Here is a 13,504-nt window from a genome sequence, read left to right on the forward strand (position 1 = left end):
CATACAGTATATACACATCATACATCATTTACACACATATATACAGTATATACACATCATACATCATTTACACAGATACATACAGTATATACACATCATACATCATTTACACACAGATACATACAGTATATACACATCATACATCATTTACACACAGATACAGACAGTATATACACATCATACATCATTTACACACATACATACAGTATATACACATCATACATCATTTACACAGATACAGACAGTATATACACATCATGCATCATTTACACACATACATACAGTATATACACATCATACATCATTTACACACATATATACAGTATATACACATCATACATCATTTACACAGATACATACAGTATATACACATCATACATCATTTACACAGATACATACAGTATATACACATCATTTACATACAGTATATACACATCATGCATCATTTACACACAGATACATACAGTATATACACATACATCATTTACACACAGATACAGACATTATATACACATCATACATCATTTACACACATACATACAGTATATACACAGCATACATCATTTACACACATACATACAGTATATACACATCATACATCATTTACACACAGATACATACAGTATATACACAGCATACATCATTTACACACATACATACAGTATATACACATCATACATCATTTACCCACAGATACATACAGTATATACACATCATGCATCATTTACACACAGATACAGACAGTATATACACATCATACATCATTTACACACATACATACAGTATATACACATCATACATCATTTACACACAGATACAGACAGTATATACACATCATACATCATTTACACACAGATACAGACAGTATATACACATCATACATCATTTACACACAGATACAGACACACATACAGTATATACACATCATACATCATTTACACACAGATACATACAGTATATACACATCATGCATCATTTACACACAGATACAGACAGTATATACACAGCATACATCATTTACACACAGATACAGACAGTATATACACAGCATACATCATTTACACACATACATACAGTATATACACAGCATACATCATTTACACACAGATACATACAGTATATACACAGCATGCATCATTTACACACATACATACAGTATATACACATCATACATCATTTACACACAGATACATACAGCATATACACAGCATACATCATTTACACACAGATACAGACAGTATATACACATCATGCATCATTTACACACATACATACAGTATATACACATCATACATCATTTACACACATACATACAGTATATACACATCATACATCATTTACACACATACATACAGTATATACACATCATACATCATTTACACACATACATACAGTATATACACATCATACATCATTTACACACATACATACAGTATATACACATCATACATCATTTACACACACATACATACAGTATATACACAGCATACATCATTTACACACACATACATACAGTATATACACATCATACATCATTTACACACACATACATACAGTATATACACATCATACATCATTTACACACACATACATACAGTATATACACATCATACATCATTTACACACACATACATACAGTATATACACAGCATACATCATTTACACACACATACATACAGTATATACACAGCATACATCATTTACACACACATACATACAGTATATACACAGCATACATCATTTACACACACATACATACAGTATATACACAGCATACATCATTTACACACACATACATACAGTATATACACAGCATACATCATTTACACACACATACATACAGTATATACACAGCATACATCATTTACACACACATACATACAGTATATACACAGCATACATCATTTACACACACATACATACAGTATATACACAGCATACATCATTTACACACACATACATACAGTATATACACAGCATACATCATTTACACACACATACATACAGTATATACACAGCATACATCATTTACACACATACATACAGTATATACACAGCATACATCATTTACACACATACATACAGTATATACACAGCATACATCATTTACACACATACATACAGTATATACACATCATACATCATTTACACACATACATACAGTATATACACAGCATACATCATTTACACACATACATACAGTATATACACATCATACATCATTTACACACACATACATACAGTATATACACAGCATACATCATTTACACACACATACATACAGTATATACACAGCATACATCATTTACACACACATACATACAGTATATACACAGCATACATCATTTACACACACATACATACAGTATATACACAGCATACATCATTTACACACACATACATACAGTATATACACAGCATACATCATTTACACACACATACATACAGTATATACACAGCATACATCATTTACACACACATACATACAGTATATACACAGCATACATCATTTACACACACATACATACAGTATATACACAGCATACATCATTTACACACACATACATACAGTATATACACAGCATACATCATTTACACACACATACATACAGTATATACACAGCATACATCATTTACACACACATACATACAGTATATACACAGCATACATCATTTACACACACATACATACAGTATATACACAGCATACATCATTTACACACATACATACAGTATATACACAGCATACATCATTTACACACATACATACAGTATATACACAGCATACATCATTTACACACATACATACAGTATATACACATCATACATCATTTACACACATACATACAGTATATACACAGCATACATCATTTACACACATACATACAGTATATACACATCATACATCATTTACACACACATACATACAGTATATACACAGCATACATCATTTACACACACATACATACAGTATATACACAGCATACATCATTTACACACACATACATACAGTATATACACAGCATACATCATTTACACACACATACATACAGTATATACACAGCATACATCATTTACACACACATATAAAGCATATACATACACACACTCATAAATATACTTACCAGAAGATGTTTCCTCTCTGCAGCCTCCTCCGATGATAGTTTGTGCTGCTCGGGAACTCCATCCTCCTGGAGCCTGGTCTCTGCTCCTCACTCCCCGGGAGCCCATAGCTCTCTGCCCGGCCTGTGTTACCTGCTGTCTCCCTGGGGCTGCTGCTTCCTCGAGGTCCCAGAGGCTCAGCAGCCCTGTACCTATGCAGTACAGCAGCACTGTGTCCAGACAGTACAGCAGGGCAGGGAGCAGCCCGAGCCTCGCTGCTGCTGTATGAGCACTGGCCGGGAGAACAGTACTCTAAGGAGGAGGAGAGCCGGGTGCAGGAACTCTCGGGGACTTAGAGCATACGGACCGCCGGACCTGTGCCAATGTATGTGGCAGGGCAGGGACCATCATCCACCTCCAAAGTGAAGTTGTGAAGTCAGGAACGGGAGCGCGGGCCCCTGGACCTCCCGGGCCCCGTAGCAACCGCTACGGCTGCTACGGCTGTAGTTACGCCACTGGGGAAGATAGTAAATGGAGAAGGAAGACCTTTCCTCTGATAAGCAGTGGCAGATTAATCGTCTCATAAGCCCTGGGCTGTTCACAGGACTAGGGCCCCCCAGCTTCCAAACCAACATGTTCTCAGATGTTAGGACTTAAGTACTACTCTATATCCATAAAGGGGTTGTCCAATTTCAGCAAATATTTGATATGGTTTGTGTAAGGAAAAATTATAAAATTTTCCAATATACTTTCTGTATCAATTCCTTATGATTTTCTAGATCTCTGCTTGCTGTCCCACTATAGAAAGCTTCTTTGTTTACTTTCAGTGGATATAATCTGTCCATGTGATGTGATGGACATGCATGTGCACGAACCATTATTATTATCTCAGAGAGTAATAGGAGATGTGTTAAAATAATGGTTCGTGCACCTGCCTGTCCATCACATCACATGGTCAGATTATATCCACTGGAAGTAAACAAAGAAGCTTTCTATAGTGGGACAGCAAGCAGAGATCTAGAAAACCGTAAGGAATTGATACAGAAAGTATATTGGAAAATCTTATTGTTTTTACTCACACAAACCAAATCAAATATTTGCTGAAAGTGGACCACCCCTTTAATCTTGTACTGTTCCTAAAAGTAATTTGACACCATGAAACCCTCCACCTCGACTGCCATCCAGACCAGATCTGCCGGACAGTCCAGGATCTGGATTGCTGCCCCTGGTTGGTCCGGCCTCTGTGCACTCTGCAGCTGAACTCCCCCCACCCCCGGGATCATGCCCCCCTAACATCATGGTCCCCTGGAAAAAAATTGGTTGCCCTTAGAAATACCCCATAGCTAACCTCAACCCACATAAAGTGCCATTTCCAGCAGCCACCGCTCTAAAATGCCCCATTTCCTGCAGCTGCCCCCTTTTCTGTAGCCCCTGCTGATAGACAACAGAAAAAGCTGCACTGTCTATACAAAAATATATGGAATATAAGCCCTGGGGTAGGAAATGCAGCCGCTACTCTAATAAAATGTCCAGCAGCAGCCGCACTTCATTAATGAAATGTCCACAGCAGTGCCCCCCTTTAATGAAATGTCCATATCAGAACCCCCCTTTAATGAAATGTCCACAGTAGAGACCCCCTTTAAAGGGGTTTTCCCACGAAAGAAAATTCTCACATCTCAATCCCGTAATGATATTAAAACAATAAAGATCATTTTAACCCCTTACTTTACAATTTTACTCAGTGTTATTGCTGTTTTAGAGCTCCTATAACTCCCTAGGCTGCTCAGTGCAAAATCCCAGGTTGTGGGTGGGGACTCTCTAAGCAGACACATTATGATCCATCTAGTTTTGTGTGGTGACAATGTGGTTACATTATCAGGGTACAGGTGTATATACACTTTCGGCTTCTGACATTGTACCAACACGTAGAAAGAGAGAGAAGAGACAGATCAGAGATGATGACATGTATGAGATACCTATTACATAGAGGCTGACAGATTTTTACACTGTTACGCTTTTAGCTTTGCTACATCTCAAAGATATGTGTCTACCTTCCCCCGGATCACTTATCTCCTTGTAGTTTGTAGCTTCTCTCTGCTCACGATGTGCTGGCAGGAGGTGAATCAGTGTATGTGTCAGTGTAATAAAGTGGAGCAGGCTGTAACTTACCTCCAGAAGGGTCTCCAATCCTCAGTGCTGTCCTTTTTCTTTAGTTGCAAGATGATCATTTCATGCACTTCAAACAAAAAGGTATTCACTCCATGTTGCTCCAGGAAAATATTGAGTTGCTGCTGCATTTCCTTGTCCAATTCCATCTTATAGGCCTGGTCTACATCAGCAAAGGGGTCCTGAAGAATAAAGCATGGGGGCGGCGTTGGTCTCCAAAATTTAAAAGGGTGTAATGAAGAGAAAACCTTTTTAGTGTAGAACACGTTTTACATAAAGTGGCAAATTTACTTACCTGGTCCTGTTGCAATTACCGATCCGGACGGTCCGACGAGGATGAAGTCCGGCGCAATTCATAAAGATCGTGCGCCCGAGTTCCTGCATCCGTCGCTTCCCTGCCGAGGTCCGCGGGAGTTCACCTTCTTCTTCCCTGTGCTTGTAATTACTTGTCTTGCGACACAATTCTAAATGTTAAATCTTGTGCGTTGTCCGAATCTGTGGGATTGTCCGACGGCCCGCACCCCGATTTCTGTTGCGTGCAAGCCGGCGCCGATGCAGCAAAATCCGATCATGTGCAACACAATCCCCAGCGCAATGTGGCGCAAAACGGAAATCTTCGGGAAACCCAACTAAAAATGCGCTCCGCAGACCCTTAGTAAATGAGCACCAGTGTTTCGTCTTACTCTTTTCAGGTGTAGAAGATGTGCGGACTTCAGAGCGGTGAGTAGTTGCCAGAGAGCGATGGCGTTCTTCAGGCTACAGCGTTCTAACGCCTGCAAGCAATTCAGATTTAAAAAAGAAAAAAATTATTGAATTTCAAACTGCTTAAATGTAACTGGTCTATAATATATATACAAACAAAGTGCTTACTGGCGCAACTGAGTCTAATTGGTGCTGCAATATACTAAATACCTCCTATCATGGTATTGATAAGAAATGCAAATGAATGTGGGTTCTGTATATCGCGCTCCTCCAATATGAGGATGGTTATTTACCTTTTGCTGCGGTGTTCTGCTCCCGTTCACCAACCTGGGGTAAAGGATGAGGGATAGATGCACTTTTTCTTTTTCTTCTGCCACGGATTCGGAGCAGCCCCGGCCGGTGACCGCGTTCGGATGTGCGTGGACGCTGTTCGAAGTTCTCCGGTGTCTGCTTCGGTGACGTCACCACTGGAGCATGTGTGAACAGACCACATGGAACACGGAGTATTCAGGACCTGTTCACACATGCTCCGCAGCAAAAGGTAACTAACCATCTTCATATTGGAGGAGCGCGATATACAGAACCCACATTCATTTGGTCTATAATATTGGCACTGTACCTATTTTGAGTGTCTGAATTTATAATTTTGGTCTAGGTCTTCAAGCAAATCTACCATCTGGATTCTATCTACTGAAGTAAATCCAGTGGTAGACAAGTCTCTACTTCTCATGTACAGATGCTCCCTTGCGTGCCCACGATGTTGGGAAAGCCATCACATGCACAAAGCTTGGCCATACCAAGCTATGGAAACCAATGGATTTATGGATCACGCTGCCCAGGGGAAACTTCCAATGGATCTACTTTTGGTTAGTAGATTCAAGATGGTAGATTTCCTTGAATTAGTTTTTCATGATAGGAATGCAACATTTATTGGAAGCAGTCTGTGCTTGCTGGTCCGACAGTGGCCTGTGCTAAAAAGTTGTTGTATGCACAGGACTCCTCAAAACGCATTTTTAGCGTTCCTGTACCATGGCTTAGCCACTGTATTGTACATATTAAGGGTTGATTGAAGGTAGTTCTGGAATATTGGTTCTGGCCACTCACAGCCTGGTGAGTCTTCTAGAACTGTTGGGGTGGGGGTCCTTGTCTGCATGAATGGGTACTTTGCTAACACTTCATGGCCAAAAGTTTTCGTTCCTGTAACTGTTTCTACAACTATTGTGCGTAACCTCAGATGTAAAGAGATATTTTAGAACTTTATATAACTAAGGAACCCTTTTGTAGCCTTGGGTATTTGGGTCTACTGGCAGATGTGCCTAATCCGACACAGGGGAGGACTAGCTATGTCGGTTTCAATCTCTTCCTCTTCTGTACTTCATGAAATGTGCCTCCAAGAAGAAGAATAAACGTCTGTATCTGGTTTTCAACCCCTGTGTCCCTGTACTTCTGCCACACCACACCATGGTCTACCACATCTGCCACCAGCAAGGGAGCCCCAGGAATTGATCCCTACAGAGCTGTTACCACCCGCGACTGAGGGCTGGTACTGTTAAAATCCACCGTGTACAGCTCATAGACTCTGGAGGACCTGAATGACCCTCTTCACCTCTGTTGCTGTCATCCTCCACAGAACCACCTTCAATTATGTGGCCACCAGTTGCTGTTCTAATTAATATTACGACAAATAAAAATGGAAAACATAGTACCTTAAGAACATGATCACTGCCCTGGTCTTTCATTTGAAGGGTATCCTCTATGTATGTCGTAATTGGAAGTTCTGGATTTTCCTCTGACAAAGTAATGAATCCCAATGTGACCTCAACAATGTTTAGGGCCTCACACACATCGCTGAAGGTACTCAGGTCCTTGCTTACAAAATCTATTGTTGAGTTTGGTATGGCATCCTTTAAAACAGATTCATAGGGGAAAAGAGTAATTATTGCACATAGCAACCAATCACATTGCAGCTTTAAGGGTGCGGCAACTTAGTTCAACATGTTCTGTGGTTAGTAATAAAAAACTAAAACGTGGTGATTCTCAAAATTTTACATTTTTCTTTATAATATATTATTATATTTTATGTTAGGGCGTTTAATATTAGACTTCACATAATGTTAAAGACTTGTCATACCATAGCTTCCATACATTTTTGGAAAGCATCAGGATAGCCTCTCCCTTTATGCACTATTTGAGTATCAGAAAGTTTGCTCCAAATGAACAAAGTCGCCCTCTGGTGTTTCTCACTAAAAATAAAGACTCCCAAGGGAAGACTCTTTGGCATTTTTCTGTTCTGAAGCTTCTTGTCTGAAATCTTCCTCAGCAGCAGAGAAGTGGGCATAGACTGACCACCTACTGTCGTTGCCCAGAGCTGTCTGAACTTTAAGCTGCCCTTACTTCCCTTAATGTCTTTTGGTCTCTCTGCATAGTGTGTACATACAGGACTATATAGTGGGTATCCTAGCAGTTTTCATCATATGGAGGAGCTTGAATCATGGAATAAGTGGTGAAAACCAGCAGTGAAACAGTTATAAGAGGTGTATAATCTATGCTATGTGAGCTCCAAGGATCAACGCCTTCCCTGCTGTGATGATACAGTCAGAAGAGCAGGAGCTGGGTGGTGAGTTGCTACAGAGGAGAATATGACCCAGCTTGAGGTTCAGGTAAAGAGACAGAGAAAGTTCAGCAGAATCACAGACTGTGAAGGGGGAGGCCTGATATGGAACAGTGGAGATCTTGTACCTGACTATTCTTTGCAGGAGACTTCTGCCTTCACATAGCTAAAGACACAAGGCATTCCTGCAAGCTACACAATAGGAAAAAACTGCTGGGCCTAGGTTATAAAATGAATAGGGAAAGTTGTTCTCCATCCCATGAGTTACTGGTTTCTGAAAAAATATATATTATCAGAGTTGCACTTTAACCCCTTCGTACACCATGATGTACTATAACGCTGTGGTGCTGCAAGAGGTGTATGGAAAGAGCTCATGGGCTGAGCGCTCTCCATACACAGAGAGTGTCAGTTTTATTATGCAGCTGACACCCGCCTGTAACTGCCAAGGTCAGTGCTGACACCGATCACGGTAGTTAACCTGTGGTGAAACCCAACCATGGCACCTTAGAGCGTTGCCGGTGGGCGCCACCATAATAGATGGCCAATCGTCGCCCTTTGTGACATCATCGGAAGGCGCCTATCGGTTGCCACAGTCTCATAGAGACTCTTAGGCCTGCCACAGGTACTGGCAGGCTATTAGAGATCAGCAGTAAAATTTACTATATACTGCAATACTATAGTCCTCAGAACCTCCACGGTTAAAAGTACTCTAGGGGGTCTTAAATAATAGTAAAAAAAAAAATGATTAAGAAAATAGTATAGGGTTTGCAAAGCAGAAATTCATGGAACGCTAATACCATACCTGTTCAACCATAGCCCGTATATTTTTAAATAGGGTTTCATAGTTACGCTCTTGGGTAGATACAATTGTCGATAGGTCCTACAGTATTACAAAATAAAATTTGTGGTTAATATTTCTTCTTTTGCAAAACAAAAGATTTATCGGCAAAGTAGTATATAGGTTGAAGGAAATCTACCAATATTACAATATTACTCATGGGTCCAGACGTCATGACTGTGGTAATCTTCTTATATTTGTTATCCATGGCCTCCTTCCTTCTAAAATCTACTTTTATAACTATGTCAATGAGCCTGAAGGGTTCCTGTGGTTGCTGTTGCTTCTCAGGCTGTTATAATGAGCAAATCATGTTTCCTCTCTCTCTGCACATTCTGCTGCACCTAGATTATACAGGCAGACTGAGAAAGCAGGGAATTTGGTGAGAAATGTTCTGCTCATTGTAATAGCCTGTGAAGATACAGCTGGGAGGGGTTCTCTGTAACGCCCTCCAGAGCATAATTTAAAAAGTTAATTTTAGAAGGAAGGAGGCCATGGATAACAAATAAAAGAAGATTACCACAGTCACATTGTCTGATTCTATGGGTAAATGTCCCTGGTTTGCTGGATTTTGATGGTAGATTTCCTTTAAAGTAAATATAACAACTGGATGAAGGATTGTAAACCAAGTACACTTATATGCAGGTGTGTGCCCCCTCTGGCAGGATCCACTCTTTTTTAGCTTCGTATGCACTCATTTTTCCAAAAAAAAGGGGCTCTGGGCAACACAGCTGTTAATTAAGGCAGGAGTCCCTTAGGCTCATTTTTTAAGCATTTATTTGTAAAAACAAGGACTTATGAAGCTAAAAGAAAAGCGTGTACTGCCAGATGGGGATCACGCCTGCATGTCTGTGTGCTTGGTTTACTGCTTGGTTTTAGGTGAAGTGTCCTGCATTACAAACATTTGGCCTAACTGAAGGGTGGAGGCCTATCCCCAGTGTACGGCATCAATTTCTAATAGGTGTTGGACCGGGCGCTGTGATGGCCCAGCAAAATACAGAAATCGGGAAACAGATGACTCCACCTTCTCCAGAGTAGCTGAGCTTTGTAAATGCATAGACTGTGATTTGTTTTTTGAACAGTGGGGAATGATCATAAATTAAAGGGGATCTGTCATCAGTTTTTCTCCATTAAAGCAGTATTCTTGGAATAAGCATAATTCATATTCAAATAAGCCATTAAAATATAAGATAATATTTAATTTGCTGTTTAAACTTTGCTCCCCATAGCAGAAAAAAGTTGTGGACATACACTATAACTCAAATGCTGCTGGCCCTTTAATCAGTCCATTGATTTTGTCCCTGTGGAAGAGGCACAGGACAGAAGATGGCAGCTGGTCACATGTCCACATAGGCAGGTCAGGTGATCATCACTATGTTTGGCTGTAGTTGGTTGTTTGCAGTGCTTCCAGTATGGCCAATGTTGTGGTGAGACCCATCTAAGCGAGTTATGTGCAGTAATGGCAGTTTTACATAGTTATAGTAACAGAGGAAATAGTCTGTTAGAGCATAACTGGTAACAGAACATAAGCGGGAGGAGCTGTTACTGAGAACTGAGGGATCATGGGAGTTGTAGTTGTAGATGATGGCCCGTCTTGGAGATAACTCTGCCTACTTTAGATTCACAGAACTATGGATTTGTATAATAAAAACTGAATAGGAAACAGAAAGAAAGCCTGCATTCTGTCATTAGGTTTTATTGGTGAAAACCTGATGACAGTTTCCCTTTAAAGGGTTTTACCATGTTTGATTCATATTCCCTTTTCAGTTCAATAAGCTTTTATTGAAAAGCTTATAACATGCATGTGTAACAAGCAAAAGGATGAAGTGCTAACAATGTTTCAGAAATAACTCACAATTTCAGAGAAGACATTGCCAAGGTAGCAAACAATGAAAAAATCATCAGACAAAGCAGATCTCTTATGGAAAAAATAACACAAAACTACAATGTGAGGGCAATTGCCGACTCAAACCAACACATACGAAGCACACATGGACACCAAAATAACTGACAGGAAAAAACACAAGGGCAGAACAAGAGGTGGGAGGGGGGACAGTCCAGGGGTATGGGCGGAGCAACAGAAAGGGGGCAGAGCACAGAAAACGGTCACCGTGTGACCCAGGGGCCAAACTCATCAGAACTGTAGAAATTAATCCAAACTCGAAAATAATCCAAGCTTGAAATCTGCAGCTCTGCCAGACGCTCCGTGGGTCTCGTCTCCTCCATTCTCATAATACCATTCAAGGCCTCGTAGGGCATGTTGTAGATTTCCACAATCTGGGAATAATTTGTCTAATAGCAGAAAGGCAGTGTAATAAAAATGTCATTCTTTTTCATTAAAGAGATAGACCCCGGGAGCATGGAAGGAAGGGCAATCTCAGGTGTGGCAGGCACATGAGCAGACCACAAAGGCCAACGGTCCCTAAGCCCAGGGCACAACCCCCAAATATGCACCATGGGGCCCCGTGCTGCCTGACGATTCTTATTCCTTTCTACTTTACAGATACCTCTTGGAAATACAGAGTAGAGACTGTGGCGCACATTTATTAAAGCCCCTGCACCATTTTTTGTTTGACTTTGTACTTTCTTTTCAGTGCAAACTGCTTGCACTTGTATTTAAAAAATGTCTTGTGTGGCACCTGAACTATACCCGACCCATATGTTAAGGGTGCACCCAAAAAATGTTGGGGCACTCTGTCTGGGCAGTGCAGGGTGCACCAGATTCATGAAGAATGGGCGCCACAAATCCTGAATCTGGTGCCCTCTGCAGTTTGCACTGTTTTTGGTAAATGTGGGCCTGTATCTTCCATTTTGGATTCTACAGACCATTAATTAAAGCCATGACTTCTAATACAGGCAGTCCCTGTGTTAAGTACAAGATTGGTTCCATAGGTTTGTCGTTAAGTTGAATTATTATGCAAGTTGAAACTGTATATTTTATAATCGTCAATCCAGACAAAAATTTTTTGTGCCTCAGTGACAATTGGAGTTTCAAAATTTTTTTGCTACTTACATGCATGGAGATAAGGGGTTTTCCTTGGAAAAATCTCATGGCGATCTGATGCTGGATCTTTGGAAGATCAAATTCCTGTAAGGTCTCCTTACCGCTCTCTAGGGTGTACTGACAATTGGAGAGGATTATCGGCATAAAATCCTTCTCCATATCATAGCTGATGACGTGCAGATCTGTTACATCCGAGGTCTTAATGATATACCTGAGAATAAGGGTTGTACATCAGATCTCGGGCGTCACCGCCAGAACCCACACACACAACATAATGGGGCAAATTTACTTACCCTGCCCTGTCGCGATCGGGACAGTCTGATGAAGATGAAGTCCGGCGCGATTCACGTAGCTTGTGCGCCCGAGTTCCTGCATCTGTCGTTTCCCTGCCTGAGTTCACCTTCACCTTCTTCTTCCCAGTGCATGTAAGTGCGACACAATCTCGAGCGTAGTCCGATCAGTCGGATCGTACGTGTTGCGTGCAAGCCGGCGGCGATGCGCCAAAATCCGATCTCGTGCGACACAATCCCCGGCGCCACGTGGCGCGGATCGGAAATCGTCGGAATATCGAACCAAAGTGCGGCCGCAGGACCCTTAGTAAATGAGCCCCAATGATGTCACCTACTTCTGCTCATTGTTGGTGTATTTTTCCAGGGCGTATATGAAGCGGTTGTGTAGAGTAATGAGGTAGCTGACCAGGGCTGTCGCACATAAGCCGTCTCCTTGCCTCCGGGGCAGTAGGTAGGTGAACTTACTGTCCATGGTGAGGGGATTCTTACTCATGTCACCTGGAAGTTCTATTCCACCTAAAAGAGAAAAACAAAACCACAAAGATGGCATCAATATGGTAGCTCTCGGATCTAGTAGTAATATATATGATTTAAAGGGATTTTCCACGAGTAGGGGAAAACCTCCCAGGGGGTGGGGCTTCATGACCGATGGTCATTGGTGGCTGAATGTCCAGGTCAGTTTTTCACATTCTGCTATGCGCTTCTTTAAATGATGACATCTCTGGAAAAGCTTTACATATCATAACAATTTTTACTTTGTTTTTTTCATGACATGTGAGACTTTAACTTGATAG

At 40.9% G+C, this 13,504-nt stretch overlaps 1 protein-coding gene across 2 annotated transcripts in view; it reads right to left on the reverse strand.

The window, feature by feature from the left end:
- Nucleotides 1-13,504, reverse strand: part of LOC140126318 (E3 ubiquitin-protein ligase RNF213-like) — a 163,128-nt gene that overhangs the window by 2,360 nt on the left and 147,264 nt on the right. For both annotated transcript variants that reach the window (XM_072145604.1, XM_072145603.1), the window contains 6 exons: nt 13,046-13,226; nt 12,430-12,631; nt 9,384-9,461; nt 7,677-7,874; nt 5,952-6,041; nt 5,272-5,450 (listed from right to left, as the gene is read on the reverse strand). In XM_072145604.1, the coding sequence (XP_072001705.1) occupies nt 5,272-5,450; nt 5,952-6,041; nt 7,677-7,874; nt 9,384-9,461; nt 12,430-12,631; nt 13,046-13,226 (928 nt within the window). The remainder of the gene's footprint in view (nt 1-5,271; nt 5,451-5,951; nt 6,042-7,676; nt 7,875-9,383; nt 9,462-12,429; nt 12,632-13,045; nt 13,227-13,504) is intronic.

Source organism: Engystomops pustulosus, chromosome 4 (assembly GCF_040894005.1).
Source record: "Engystomops pustulosus chromosome 4, aEngPut4.maternal, whole genome shotgun sequence".
Lineage (NCBI taxonomy): Eukaryota > Metazoa > Chordata > Amphibia > Anura > Leptodactylidae > Engystomops > Engystomops pustulosus.